This window comes from Lineus longissimus, chromosome 8 (assembly GCF_910592395.1).
Source record: "Lineus longissimus chromosome 8, tnLinLong1.2, whole genome shotgun sequence".
Lineage (NCBI taxonomy): Eukaryota > Metazoa > Nemertea > Pilidiophora > Heteronemertea > Lineidae > Lineus > Lineus longissimus.
The window spans coordinates 18,363,050-18,376,720 of NC_088315.1; the positions used below are offsets into that span (position 1 = coordinate 18,363,050).

Genomic DNA, 13,671 nt, shown 5'->3' on the forward strand with positions numbered 1-13,671 from the left:
AAAAGGTTGATTGTCTAGCCGGGCAGCCGCCGTGTCTCATCCATCTCCATGGCATCATCATCATTTAGATGTTGTGGCCCAGAAATTGGCCGGGTCTTTGCGGCGTTTGCCTCAAGGTTTTTTGTTGGCACACAGGACCATCATGATGATCGATCATGCACGCCCTGCCCCTGTGGCTGTGCAGATTTATTACCAAATTCAGTATTCACACCACTGGCCGACTTTAAACCAGGACAGCGATCTTCGTACAAGTAGGCCTACCCGAAACAAGTTGTTACGGATACGGGGCGTGCATCAGCTTGAACGGTTTCGCGTGTCCAAATATCGACATTGTAATTATGTAGCAAATGTACTGTGCACGCCCCATGCATTGCAAGTAGGCCTCCCTATTGCCAGTTATGTACCCATCAAGAATCGATTCAGACATAATAAATAGCAGCCCTCCAAAAAAATTGAGATATCATTACCCAAAACAGATCTATGTGAACTTAGCTTTTAAAAGAATTCATCATTTTGAATATCATTACCTCTAAAAAGGCGAAAAAATATGTTTTGAAGAAGGAAAATCGGAACCGTCCTAAAGCAAAGGTGTAGACCTTCCTGACCTTTTCGCCCCAGAGGTTTCGCTCAAAATGCTAGTTGTTTCGCCCCCATTCTTGACGCAAGGACCCAACCCGCCGCATAGCGGCAAAATATCGAAACTGGCGAAACATCTATAACGAAATATAACGTCACAGAGTCTCTGTAATTGTCATTTCTAATATGAGGAAGGCTCGGGCCTTGATAGGAAGCTCTTCGTTAATAGGGCTGGTGAGCAAGACTCGGGTTGTGGGGGGGGGGGGGGGTAGGATGATGCCATCATGGCAGTTGACCGAAGAAGCAGTTGGCTAGCACACAATGTCAATGATGGCGAGTAGTCCGTGGTTGGGAGAGGGGGATATAGTTAGGATGATGCCATCATGGCAGTTGACCGAAGAAGCAGTTGGCTAGCACACAATGTCAATGATGGCGACTAGTCCGTGGTTGGGAGAGGGGGGATATAGTTAGGATGATGCCATCATGGCAGTTGACCCAATAGACGCTGTCGCAGTATAGAAAATAGGTGGGGAGAATGTGGAAAACTGAACTGAAACACAACAGGAGAAGGATAGGTATTTTTGCCCGGGGATAAGCATTTTTAGCCGCCCCCCTGTCCTGAATAGTTTGAGGTCTCACTAGCCAGTGGTGATCAGGTGTTAATCTTAAAGTTATAAGGCATAGAGGTGAATTTTTTCAAATTTGCGTTATACAGGGTGTCTCATGCATTGTGCTACATCAGTCTATGCATGACCGTATGTCTAGACGACGTTGAAACTTGGTCAGATGTATTCTACAAGAGACAAGCTATTCAGAAATGTATAGGTTTGTGTGAGAGTAAGGTACTGCAAAGTCTACAGCCGCTGGAACAGGGGTATGCATGAAATGACGTCAGGTCATTTTTGGAGGCAGGTAGGCCTGGCCTCCGCACCGGCTAGTGAGACCTGAGGGTAGCGCGTGCGTTTGAGTTAGTGCGCATGCGCTTTCTACGGAAAATTGAAATGGCTAGTGTTGTGGACGAGTGGTTTCAGGTTTCACGGTAGGATTTTGTCATGGAAACGGCGAAGTAGACATCGAGACCAATGTACTTTCAAGATTATTGCATTATAAATGGGACCAGACCGTCGACAGCTTCCTACACCCCATGATATTGACGAAATCGTCGTCGAAACGGGCAGCCCCGGACCGATCATGTTGGTGCGCATGCGTACTACGGAAAAATTGGCAGACGGAAAATCTTTTGCGGAATTTTGCCAGTTCAAAGCACGATTTCTTCGCGGAAAGAGAAAAATAATCTCTGGCAGCGATGCAGATTGTTGTTTAATGCATTTCGATTCGCCCCAGGGTATCGTTACACTTTGATTCGGCCCTGTTTTGACGAAATCTCCAACCGAACAGTGGCTACTCTGCGTAAACATCATCGCGTCCCGCTGAATTGTTTGAAAAAAGAAAATCTCTCCCCAGGTAAATTGCTGTGCATTGACGTATACGATTCGCGTGCAAAAATGTCACCTGGGCTCGGAGGTTTTCTGGTTCCGGTTGTGCTGCATTTAAGCGGGATTCGACAGATTCAACTCGGACGAATATTCATGATAACAAATCGGATGACATGTTTTATTTGGTCGCCCCTAGCGGACTCTCAATGAACTACACAGTGACAAATATATAGAGCGCTAAACACTACAACCCCTCCCCTTTTAGAAGAGTAACCACTATCAAACAATAAACTCTGCTCTGCAGAAATATCAGTCCAGTTGTCCTTCAAATGTCTATTACGAATGTCTTTTTAAAACTTCAGCAGAGTATTATGACCACAAAATTGTACTATTCAAACACACAGTTTCACAATAATGTCCTTCACTAATATGTAAAGAGCAATCTCTAGTGAACTCACACAACTGTTTGACATGGGGGAGCCCCCCAAACCCCCGTCCTTCTGACATATTTAGCCAGTACACTGGGGGATGAGTCCCCCAAACCCCCTCCCCCGTTCTCTGAAAGTGACAGGTTTTAGTCAGTACATTGGGGGGGGGGGGGGGGGAAGGCCCCCCCCCACCCCCCATTGGACTCTAAAAATAGAATTTCTTGGAGACGCTGAACAATAAGGCCCCATAAAGAAATAGTCCCCGCCCCGGTAGCTGTCTCATATCTGCTGACAGAAGCAGCTCTTTGTGGTGAGTTAATAATTGAATGCATGTCATGACACCCAGGAGATTTTTCTCATTTCTGAAACAGTTGCATGGCTGGAATGAATTTCCAAATCAGTCCGTCAAATCTCTATGCAATGAAAATTGAAATGTCACAACTGTCTCCACCGACGTCGTCCTGTATGTCCTAGCAGACGATTTTGAAATAAGTGATGTGATTGATATACTTGTAGATTGGAATGAATTATTTCTTCTATGATATGAAAGTTGAAAGCCCTCTGACATGTCTGAGTACAAAAATGCAGAGGCAAGACACATCTTGCATGTCATGACACCCTGGAGCTTTTTCTCATTTCTGAAACAGTTGCATGGTTGGAATGAATTTCCAAATCAGTCCGTCAAATCTCTATCCAAATGGAACTTTAAGACCACTCTATATTTGTGCAGTAGTGTTAAAACTGACTTTTTGAAGTAAAGTACGTAAATCGAGAAGAAGAGGACGTTTACTTCGTCTGCAATGAAATGTCACAACTGTCTCCGCCGACGTTGTTGTCCTGTATGTTCTAGCAGACGATTTTTAGATACACTTCAAGACAGTGGCGCCGGTGTGAATAAATCTACTTGCGTGATTGGTCAATGGCTCATGACGTCATGAAATAATTGCGTCAACAACGGGAATCATGGTAACTGTGGTTGCGGTGCGTCGTGAAAGCAGGATCGGCAAGCGCGGCCCGTATGGAATGCAACAAACTGTACCGGAACCGGAACTGTCATGGGTCTGCACAAATTTTTTCAGATTCGATGGACATGATGGATATATGAATTTTGTTTACACTTTATATACACACGTAACCATTACACTCACTACGTTGTGTGAGTTATTATTCACTATTTAAACACAGCGCTTAGACAAGCTTAGAATTACTGTCTCCACTTAGACTGAAATACTGGTACACAGTAAAAAAACCAATTACTGTAAAGTAGCTCAGGAGCTGTCAAACTCTGACTTAAAATATTCAAACTTGTAACTTAGTAACTCTAACTTATTTAACTCTGGCAAACTCATCAACTCTGGTAAACTTCTATTTACACCATAAACAAAATTACCAAATATGAAAAGATAGGAACGTTTAAACAAGTACAAAATTGTACCAGTACCAAATTCTAAAATACTCCAATATGCACTTTAGCATGTAAAGTCTTACTCAGAAAACTGCTAAGAAATAATAGATTGAGCTTTCTCCTTTTCCTATGAAAGTTTTCTACCTGGGTAATTCCAAATTACAGAATAACCCACTCAACTCAAGTTATGATATCCTGGTGAATCCAAACCACAGAATCATCCACTTGTACTGCTTATCTGATCAAATTACTAGAATTTGAAAGTTCTTGAAGATACTGGTAGCAATGAAATTCAAAACACTGCCAAATATAAAGGCAAATACCAAACATATGAAAGTTACACATGAAAACTACATACAATAGGTTTACTTGTCCTCCAGGACGAAGTCTTTGAACTTTGCAGGGATTTTGACCACCCTGCCAGATCGCGTTGTAATCTTTGGAGGCGGATCCTCCGTAATGTCCTCAACATCGCTATCGTCCTCGATTTCCGTATCAATTACAATTTCTGCATCTCCAGTCTGCGGTGACTGGGATTCGAACTTGCGCAAATGAGCAGAATTTCGAGTGTACTGCTTTCCACTATCACTTTCAACGACGACCTTGCTGCCAGTCTTGTCAACGACAACAAGCGGTTTTTCAGCGAATCTCGTACTGAGCTTATTCTGACGTTTCTGCTGAATCAGAACTTGATCACCAACATTCAATTGACTGTCCTTTGCGTTTCTGCGTTGGTCAGCATAATCCTTTCCCATCTGCTTGCGCTCAGCATCGCGATCGCGGACGGCACTATCACGATTGCTGGTTTCATTCCATTCAGGCAGTTTGGTCCGAAGTTCACGACCAAACATCAGCTTGGCTGGACTTTCTCCAGTTGTCCCATGTGGTGTTGTGTGATAAGAAAGAAGAGCTTTCTGCAACTCGTCTTTCCAGTCTTTGCCATTTTAACACTGTTCTATTCTGTCTCTCGATGTCGCCATTCGCTTGAGGCCAAAGGGGTGGACTAACCCTATGCTCGATTCCGCATTCTTCAAGATACGATTCAAATTGTTCTGAGATCAGATTTGCCCCATTATCAGTTTTGAGTGATACCGGGTATCCGTATCGCGAGAAGATTACGTCAAGACACCGGATGATGTCTGCTGAGGTTGTACTTCGCAGAACCTCAACTTCGAAGAAACGACTATAATAATCGACAATGGCGAATATAAAATCCCCGTCTGGCATCGGGCCAAGAAGATCTGCCACGGTATCTTGCCATGGCCTGGTTGGAATTTCGGCACGTTTCATGGGCTCCGGACATGAGGGTTGCGCCACCAATTGGCAACCTGGACAGGTACGACATTCGCGTTCCGCCTCTCTGTCGATGCCTGGCCACCAAACTTTTGTCCTTAGTCTCATTTTGGTTTTTACTATGCCGGGGTGTCCCTCATGAGCAAGCTTTACCACTTGTGATCTCAAACTGCTACGACGATTCGACAACCCCTCAGAAGCAATTTACCAACGGTACACAGTTCATTTCGAACTCGTTTGTATTCGGTAGGACAATTGTTCCAATTGCCTGATACAACACACTGTCTAACAAGGTCAAGTTTTTCATCACACCCGGATTCTCTTTCGATTTCCCTTGTAGAGAGCGCTTTTGGTGTCGCAATTTTCGCAATAAATTGAACGTATTCCTCCCCAATGTTTCTGATCTCTTCAGGTTCCTCATTTTTAGCTTCTGCAATGAGGCGAGACAACGCGTTTGCAACCATTTCTTTTCCAGGAATATGTTTTATGTAAAGTCATACGCTTGTAAACGAAGCACCCATCTTTCGATGCGCGCACAGGGCTTCGATTTTCGCGAATATATGAAGATCAGTGGCTTATGGTCCGTAGAAATTTCGAACTTGATCCCGTACAAGAAAGCGTGAAAGCGTTCGCAGGCCCAGACAATCCCAAGTGCTTCCTTCTCTGTTTGACTATATCGTCTTTCACACTTGCTAAGCGACCGACTAGCATACCTAACTGGCCTAAAGTAACCGGACTCCTGTTTTTGACTCAGGATGGCCCCTAGGGACTAGCATCGACGATTACACGAGTTTCGGCACCAGGCTTAAAATGCGGAAGCGATTCAGCCCTGGTTAGCGCCTTTTTCAGCTTTTCGAATGACTTCTCTTGGGCTGGACCCCACTGCCACTCCTGTTCTGCTCGCGTTAACTCTCGCAACGGTTCAGCTAACGTCGCCAAATTGGGTATAAATCGGGCACTATAGTTTACAAGTCCTAAGAAACTTCGAACCTCGGACGCCGATTCAGGGGCCTTATTCATGAAGCCTTCTTAGGGCTTAATAGGTCTGTCTCATGATAGAACGTTAGGGACAGACGGGAACCTAAGAAGTACCTAATTCAACGTACCATGCTTGTTAACTTTGATGCTATTGGTTACACGAGCATTACCACCAGGGCTGCGCTGCTGTGATGAATACATACGTAAGGTCGTTCTTCTGATTGGTGGTCACCAAAGCACATTAGGAACGCCCACCTATACATACAATAGCTTTTTGACAACGTGCATTGGTTAACTGTCAATGAAGGGAAATCGATGTTACCGACGTTACCGAATAGGCCTTGTTATAGACAAGCGGTCAATTATTGCTAAAAGCCTGGTTGGCTCGTATTAACCAAATTGAGTGTCTTTTTACTATCTAAGCAGTTACTATGCAAAAGAAACCGGTCCATTGTTGGACTGTGGCTGAGTAACAGTAACAAGTTATGACTATGATATTGGTCTAGTTTTAGCGCGGTTTTTAGTACAGTGTTGTCGAAGTGAACGAACGGTCATGTGTGATAGAGTGCTTGTTGGCATGGAGGAGATGGCCCTTCTCCGGGAAGGGTACCAGCGACATAGAAATAATAATGTTCGCATTCTAGGTCACATCCGGCAAAATGTCAACCGTTTGCCGGAACGCACAAGGGCATTATACGCTAGGCGAACCGCAAAACAACTCCGACGAAGGATAAGAGAAGTTATTGCAAGAGAAATTGCTGAGTTAGTACATGTATCGTATACCTCCCTCCACAAACGCACCCGCACCCCACACAACAGTAGCACAGTAACAAAGGGGCCACTTCCATATACCGATTATTCAAGGGGAGCACAACTCATTCCACGATTGTCGATAATGACCTGAGTGCTGATACAATATTTCTGGACATGGCCACTGCAGAACAGGTGCGGGGGATCCTCAGTCTCTGGGATCTCGATTGCGTGTACCGTTCCATCTATCGCCCCAACAGCATCTGGAATAGTATCCCAGTTGCCCCGCAGTTGTTCCCACTCTTCATCGGTCGGCCATGTTATACCGTCTTGAAAATAAGTCCACAAAACATCTGTCATAAAATAAAGTTCCCTGCAAGCAGATTGCTTGCTGATATCAAACATTGCACTCATCGCAACAATGTCCGGATATTTCTTGATCCAATAGAAAAAAAGTAGTAAACGGTTCTCCACCGACAGCAAATGATCTCGGTACCGTCCTGGCCTGTTTTCCAGAAGGGGCGTAATGTCCTCTACGAGGTACTGGAAAGAGGCCACTGTCTCACCTGATAGATACCAAAAGTCCATCTGGTGGTTTCTAATCCTGGTAAAGACGTCGTTACCACCGTATGGACCATTTGGTTGATTGGTGAGAACTTCATCAAGTCTTTGAGGCAACGGAGGCGGACGCACTTCTAAATTATGAAATGCTGGTGTAAGCAAAACTGGTGGCGTTAGTATGGGCGGCGGAGCAGCGAACAAAAACATCCTAATTCTCTCCATGGTGAAAGTAGCGTGAGGCCAAGCGACTGCTGGCCAACACATGGCAATTAAATGTTATCAATAATCAATTCAATTTTGGACAAAGGAATGATATTTTATTGACCATTTTCAATGCGTGTCTAATCATGTCACCACAGGGATAAGGCTAGACGCATAATAAAGGAAAATTACATGAACCTTCCCATATGGGCGGTCTATTGCCATTGAATGCAATTATTCAGTGCAAAGATCATTGTTATATGGCCGGCCTCCATTCAGAACTTGGAACGCAAACGTACTCCACGTGACATGTGAAGGCCTATTAGATTAATCCTACCACGCGTCCATGGACGTTGATTTTGGTTCCCGCCCGTCCCTTACGTTCTGTTATGAGACAGACCTAATAGGTCTGTCTCATGATAGAACGTTAGGGACAGACGGGAACCTAAGAAGTACCTAATTCAACGTACCATGCTTGTTAACTTTGATGCTATTGGTTACACGAGCATTACCACCAGGGCTGCGCTGCTGTGATGAATACATATGTAAGGTCCTTCTTCTGATTGGTGGTCACCAAAGCACACTAGGAACGCCCACCTATACATACAATAGCTTTTTGACAACCAGCGTTGGTTAACTGTCAATGAAGGGAAATCGATGTTACCGATGTTACCGAATAGGCCTTGTTATAGACAAGCGATAAATTATTGATAAAAGCCTGGTTGGCTCGTATTAACCAAATTGAGTGCCTTTTTATTATCTAAGCAGTTACTATGCAAAAGAAACCGGTCCATTGTTGGACAGTGGCTGAGTAACAGTAACAAGTTATGACTATGATATGGGTCTAGTTTTAGCGCGATTTTTAGTACAGTGTTGTCGAAGTGAACGAACAGTCATGTGTGATAGAGTGCTCGTTCGCATGGAGGAGATGGCCCTTCTCCGGGAAGGGTACCAGCGACATAGAAATAATTATGTTCGCATTCTAGGCCACATCCGGCAAAATGTCAACCGTTTGCCGGAACGCACAAGGGCATTATACGCTAGGCGAACCGCAAAACAACTCCGACGAAGGATAAGAGAAGTTATTGCAAGATAAATTGCTGAGTTAGTACATGTATCGTATACCCCCCCCCCCCCCCCCTCCACAAATGCACCCGCACCCCACACAACAGTAGCACAGTAACAAAGGGGCCACTACCATATACCGATTATTCAAGGGGAGCACAACTCATTCCACAATTGTCGATAATGACCTGAGTGCTGATACAATATTTCTGGACATGGCCACTGTAGAACAGGTGGGGATCCTCAGTCTCTGGGATCTCGATTGCGTGTACCGTTCCATCTATCGCCCCAACAGCATCTGGAAGAGTATCCCAGTTGCCCCGCAGTTGTTCCCACTCTTCATCGGTCAGCCATGTTATACCGTCTTGAAAATAAGTCCACAAAACATCTGTCATAAAATAAAGTTCCCTGCAAACAGATTGCTTGCTGATATCAAACATTGCACTCATCGCAGCAATGTCCGGATATTTCTTGATCCAATAGAAAAAAAGTAGTGAACGGTTCTCCACCGACAGCAAATGATCTCGGTACCGTCCTGGCCTGTTTTCCAGAAGGGGAGTAATGTCCTCTACGAGGTGCTGGAAAGAGGCCACTGTCTCACCTGATAGACACCAAAAGTCCATCTGGTGGTTTATAAATCTGGTAAAGACGTCGTTACCACCGTATGGACCATTTGGTTGATTGGTGAGAACTTCATCAAGTCTTTGAGGCAACGGAGGCGGACGCACTTCTAAATTATGAAATGCTGGTGTAAGCAAAACTGGTGGCGGTGGTATGGGCGGTGGTATGGGCGGTGGTATGGGTGGTGGTATGGGCGGCGGAGCAGCGAACAAAATCATCCTAATTCTCTCCATGATGAAAGTAGCGTGAGGCCAAGCGACTGCTGGCCAACACAAACCATGGCAATTAAATGTTATCAATAATCAATTCAATTTCGGACAAAGGAATGATATTTTATTGACCATTTTCAATGCGTGTCTAATCATGTCACCACAGGGATAAAGCTAGATGCATGATAAAGGAAAATTACATGAACCTTCCCATATGGGCGGTCTATTGCCATTGAATGCAATTATCCAGTGCAAAGATCATTGTTACATGGCCGGCCTCCATTCAGAACTTGGAACGCAAACGTGCTCCACGTGACATGTGAAGGCCTATTAGATTAATCCTACCACGCGTCCATGGACGTTGATTTTGGTTCCCGTCCGTCCCTAACGTTCGGTTATGAGACAGACCTAATCCTACCACGCGTCCATGGACGTTGATTTTGGTTCCCGTCCTCCCTAACGTTCTATAATGAGACAGACCTAATAGGTCTGTCTCATAACCGAACGTTAGGGACGGACGGGAACCAAAATCAACGTCCATGGACGCGTAGCAGGATTAATCTAATAGGCCTTCACATGTCACGTGGAGTACGTTTGCGTTCCAAGTTCTGAATGGAGGCCGGCCATGTAACAATGATCTTTGCACTGGATAATTGCATTCAATGGCAATATGGGAAGGTTCATGTAATTTTCCTTTATTATGCGTCTAGCCTTATCCCTGTGGTGACATGATTAGACACGCATTGAAAATGGTCAATAAAATATCATTCCTTTGTCCGAAATTGAATTGATTATTGATAACATTTAATTGCCATGGTTTGTGTTGGCCAGCAGTCGCTTGGCCTCACGCTGCTTTCACCATGGAGAGAATTAGGATGTTTTTGTTTGCTGCTCCACCGCCCATACCACCGCCACCAGTTTTGCTTACACCAGCATTTCATAATTTAGAAGTGCGTCCGCCTCCGTTGCCTCCAAGACTTGATGAAGTTCTCACCAATCAACCAAATGGTCCATACGGTGGTAACGACGTCTTTACCAGGATTAGAAACCACCAGATGGACTTTTGGTATCTATCAGGTGAGACAGTGGCCTCTTTCCAGCACCTCGTAGAGGACATTACGCCCCTTCTGGAAAACAGGCCAGGACGGTACCGAGATCATTTGCTGTCGGTGGAGAACCGTTTACTACTTTTTTTCTATTGGATCAAGAAATATCCAGACATTGTTGCGATGAGTGCAATGTTTGATATCAGCAAGCAATCTGTTTGCAGGGAACTTTATTTTATGACAGATGTTTTGTGGACCTATTTTCAAGACGGTATAACATGGCCGACCGATGAAGAGTGGGAACAACTGCGGGGCAACTGGGATACTATTCCAGATGCTGTTGGGGCGATAGATGGAACGATACACGCAATCGAGATCCCAAAGACTGAGGATCCCCACCTTATCATAGTCATAACTTGTTACTGTTACTCAGCCACAGTCCAACAATGAACCGCTTTCTTTTGCATAGTAACTACTTAGATAAAAAAGACACTCAATTTGGTTAATACGAGCCAACCAGGCTTTTATCAATAATTGACCGCTTGTCTATAACAAGACCTATTCGGTAACATCGGTAACATCAATTTTCCTTCATTGACAGTTAACCAACGCACGTTGTCAAAAAGCTATTGTATGTATAGGTGGGCGTTCCTAATGTGCTTTGGTGACCACCAATCAGAAGAAGGACCTTACATATGTATTCATCACAGCAGCGCAGCCCTGGTGGTAATGCTCGTGTAACCAATAGCATCAAAGTTAACAAGCATGGTACGTTGAATTAGGTACTTCTTAGGTTCCCGTCTGTCCCTAACGTTCTATCATGAGACAGACCTAGTAAGCGTTTACGAACTCGTACACCGCTCGTAGTGTGCTTTTATCGATTTGCGTCATATTCACAAAGCACTCGTTACATCAATCGACCTCGTAACGCGTTACTAGAATTAGGTGAGGTGTTTTAGGCTTCGTTGAGTTTTCGTATATAGTTTGAAACACTTGTACGCTACAATCATGGCAGCTGCGTTGGTTTTATTGGAAGAGGTTGAGGCCAGACGGGTTTTACGGCGGCAGCGTGTGTTTAGAGACAGATTACAACCACTCGACGTCTACGATGACGTAGATTTATATCAGCGGTACCGGATGACTCGACCAGTCCTCCTTGAAATCATCGACCTGTTAGCAGGTGAGATTTCCCCAGCCACCAGGCGATCACGTGCAGTACCAGCAACTCTCCAGGTCTGTGTTGCACTCAGATTTTTTGCTACCGGCAGTTTTCAACTTGCTAATGGGAACATGGCTAGTGGCTTGAGTCAACCTACCATATCAAGGATTGTGACCAGAGTTTCCTCTGCTTTAGAAGCCAAAGCACAGCAGTTTATAGTGTTTCCTCGAACGGCTGCCGAGCAAGAGCGTGAGAAAGAGGGTTTCTACTCTGAACGCCATCGGATTCCGAATGTCGTCGGCTGTATAGATGATTCACTTATTCCAATTAAGTGTCCCTCCGTAAACGAGGCGTCTTATGTCTGCAGGAAACAGCAGCATGCCATAAATGTGCAAGGAGTCTGTTCGCATGACTTGAAATTCACTAATATCGTTGCCTGTTGGCCAGGTGCCACACACGATGCGTTTATCTGGTGTAACTGCAGCTTAAAGGCGAAGATGGAACGTGGACTACTGGATGATGGTGGATACCTGCTAGGTGACAGTGCCTATCCTCTCAGACCCTACCTAATGACCCCTGTATCCCACCCAGAAGATGCTGCAGATAGACAATATAACGTTCACCACCGGAGAGTTCGAAGCATCATTGAACGAACATTTGGAAGATGGAAAAACAGATGGAGGTGCTTACACGTAGAAGGTAGGTCCCTGAATAATGTACACTCATTATCATATTATGCAATTCCGGAGATTGCATGTAGGACCAGTTGCTTAAACAATGGAATTATATACTTACACATGTATTCCAAATGTTTGCTATTTTTTCAAGTGGAACCCTCCGATTTCGACCCGAAAAGTGTTGCTCAATTATCATTGCGACTGCCGTGTTACATAACATATGTGAAAACCATGGACTTCCCGTTCCTCGTAATCCACCCGCCAACGTGAAAAATCCCGATGTCGACAACAACCCTCTAATTGGTTTCGCAGATAACGAGACGGGCGTGGACGCAAGGACAAGAATGAAAGATCAACATTTTAGGAATATGTACGTATTTTTTACTTATTTTATTGCCAAATAAACAACCGAACCATCACCAATTACTGCTTGGGAGAAATATGTGTGTTTGGCCACAATAACGGATAAACAACAAAATTCTGTAGATCTACCATAACACATGATTGTTTTGAAGAAAAAAACTATGATATCTACCATAACACATGATTGTTTTGAAGAAAAAAACTATGATAAGCAATTATATATCTCACAGAGTAGGTTACACATGTAGTAGGCTACAACTCAGTCACCTAGGGCAGATGTAGAACCCAGGCACAATTGTCCGTAATATTTCGGCAGTGTTAACAAGTTTACCATGAAGGAATCACTCTCCTTTGCCCATATTTTCCAGTACAGCAAATGAAGACGGTCTAGACCTGTGTTCCTTCCGTTTTGGACCAATATCCTCCCATTCACTGGCTTTCGTGACTAGTACCTCCAAAAGATGCACAGCCTTTTTAAAGATATCAACTTTTGTTTCTTCCAGGTGAAGCCTTCTTTCTTCAACATCAAGTCGCTTCTTCTCAACTTCTACCCGCTCCTTCTCTACCTCGACTACTTCAGCTGCATGGGAAAGTTTCCTTTCTGCTGCAGATCCCATGGATGAACCAGCCTTTCCTGATCGCCGGACAGAAGAAGATGAAGCTGAAGGAACGTCACCATCCGAGATGTCATCGACAGGATGAGTGATGAATGGCGCTACAACTCGACGATTTGTCTGAAATGTTGACGAAATTAAAATCATGTTAATTTTAGTAAAATTCTTATGTAGTTCATTTCTTGACCACTCAAACTTTTTGGGGTGTGGGATGTACTGTCAACTGCAGCGTTCGTCTGTCTGTCGGTCGGTACGTTTCCTGTTCTAGCCGAGTAATTTGGGGAAAAGG

General features: G+C 44.4%; 2 protein-coding genes across 3 annotated transcripts in view; one reads left to right on the forward strand and one right to left on the reverse strand.

Annotated features, from left to right (window-relative positions):
• Positions 1–13,671, reverse strand: part of LOC135492143 (serine/arginine-rich splicing factor 7-like) — an 87,939-nt gene that overhangs the window by 6,097 nt on the left and 68,171 nt on the right. The window contains exon 1 of one of the 2 annotated variants that reach the window (XM_064778351.1): positions 528–601. The exons of the other annotated variant lie outside the window; for it this stretch is intronic. The gene's annotated coding sequence lies outside the window, so the exon portion shown is untranslated. Of the gene's footprint in view, positions 1–527; positions 602–13,671 lie in introns of those variants that run through there. 2 annotated transcript variants of the gene reach the window in all.
• On the forward strand, positions 11,578–12,675 carry LOC135493003 (putative nuclease HARBI1). Its single transcript, XM_064779751.1, has 2 exons — positions 11,578–12,427; positions 12,557–12,675. Exons 1-2 carry the CDS (start codon positions 11,578–11,580, stop codon positions 12,673–12,675), a joined length of 969 nt encoding a protein of 322 aa, XP_064635821.1.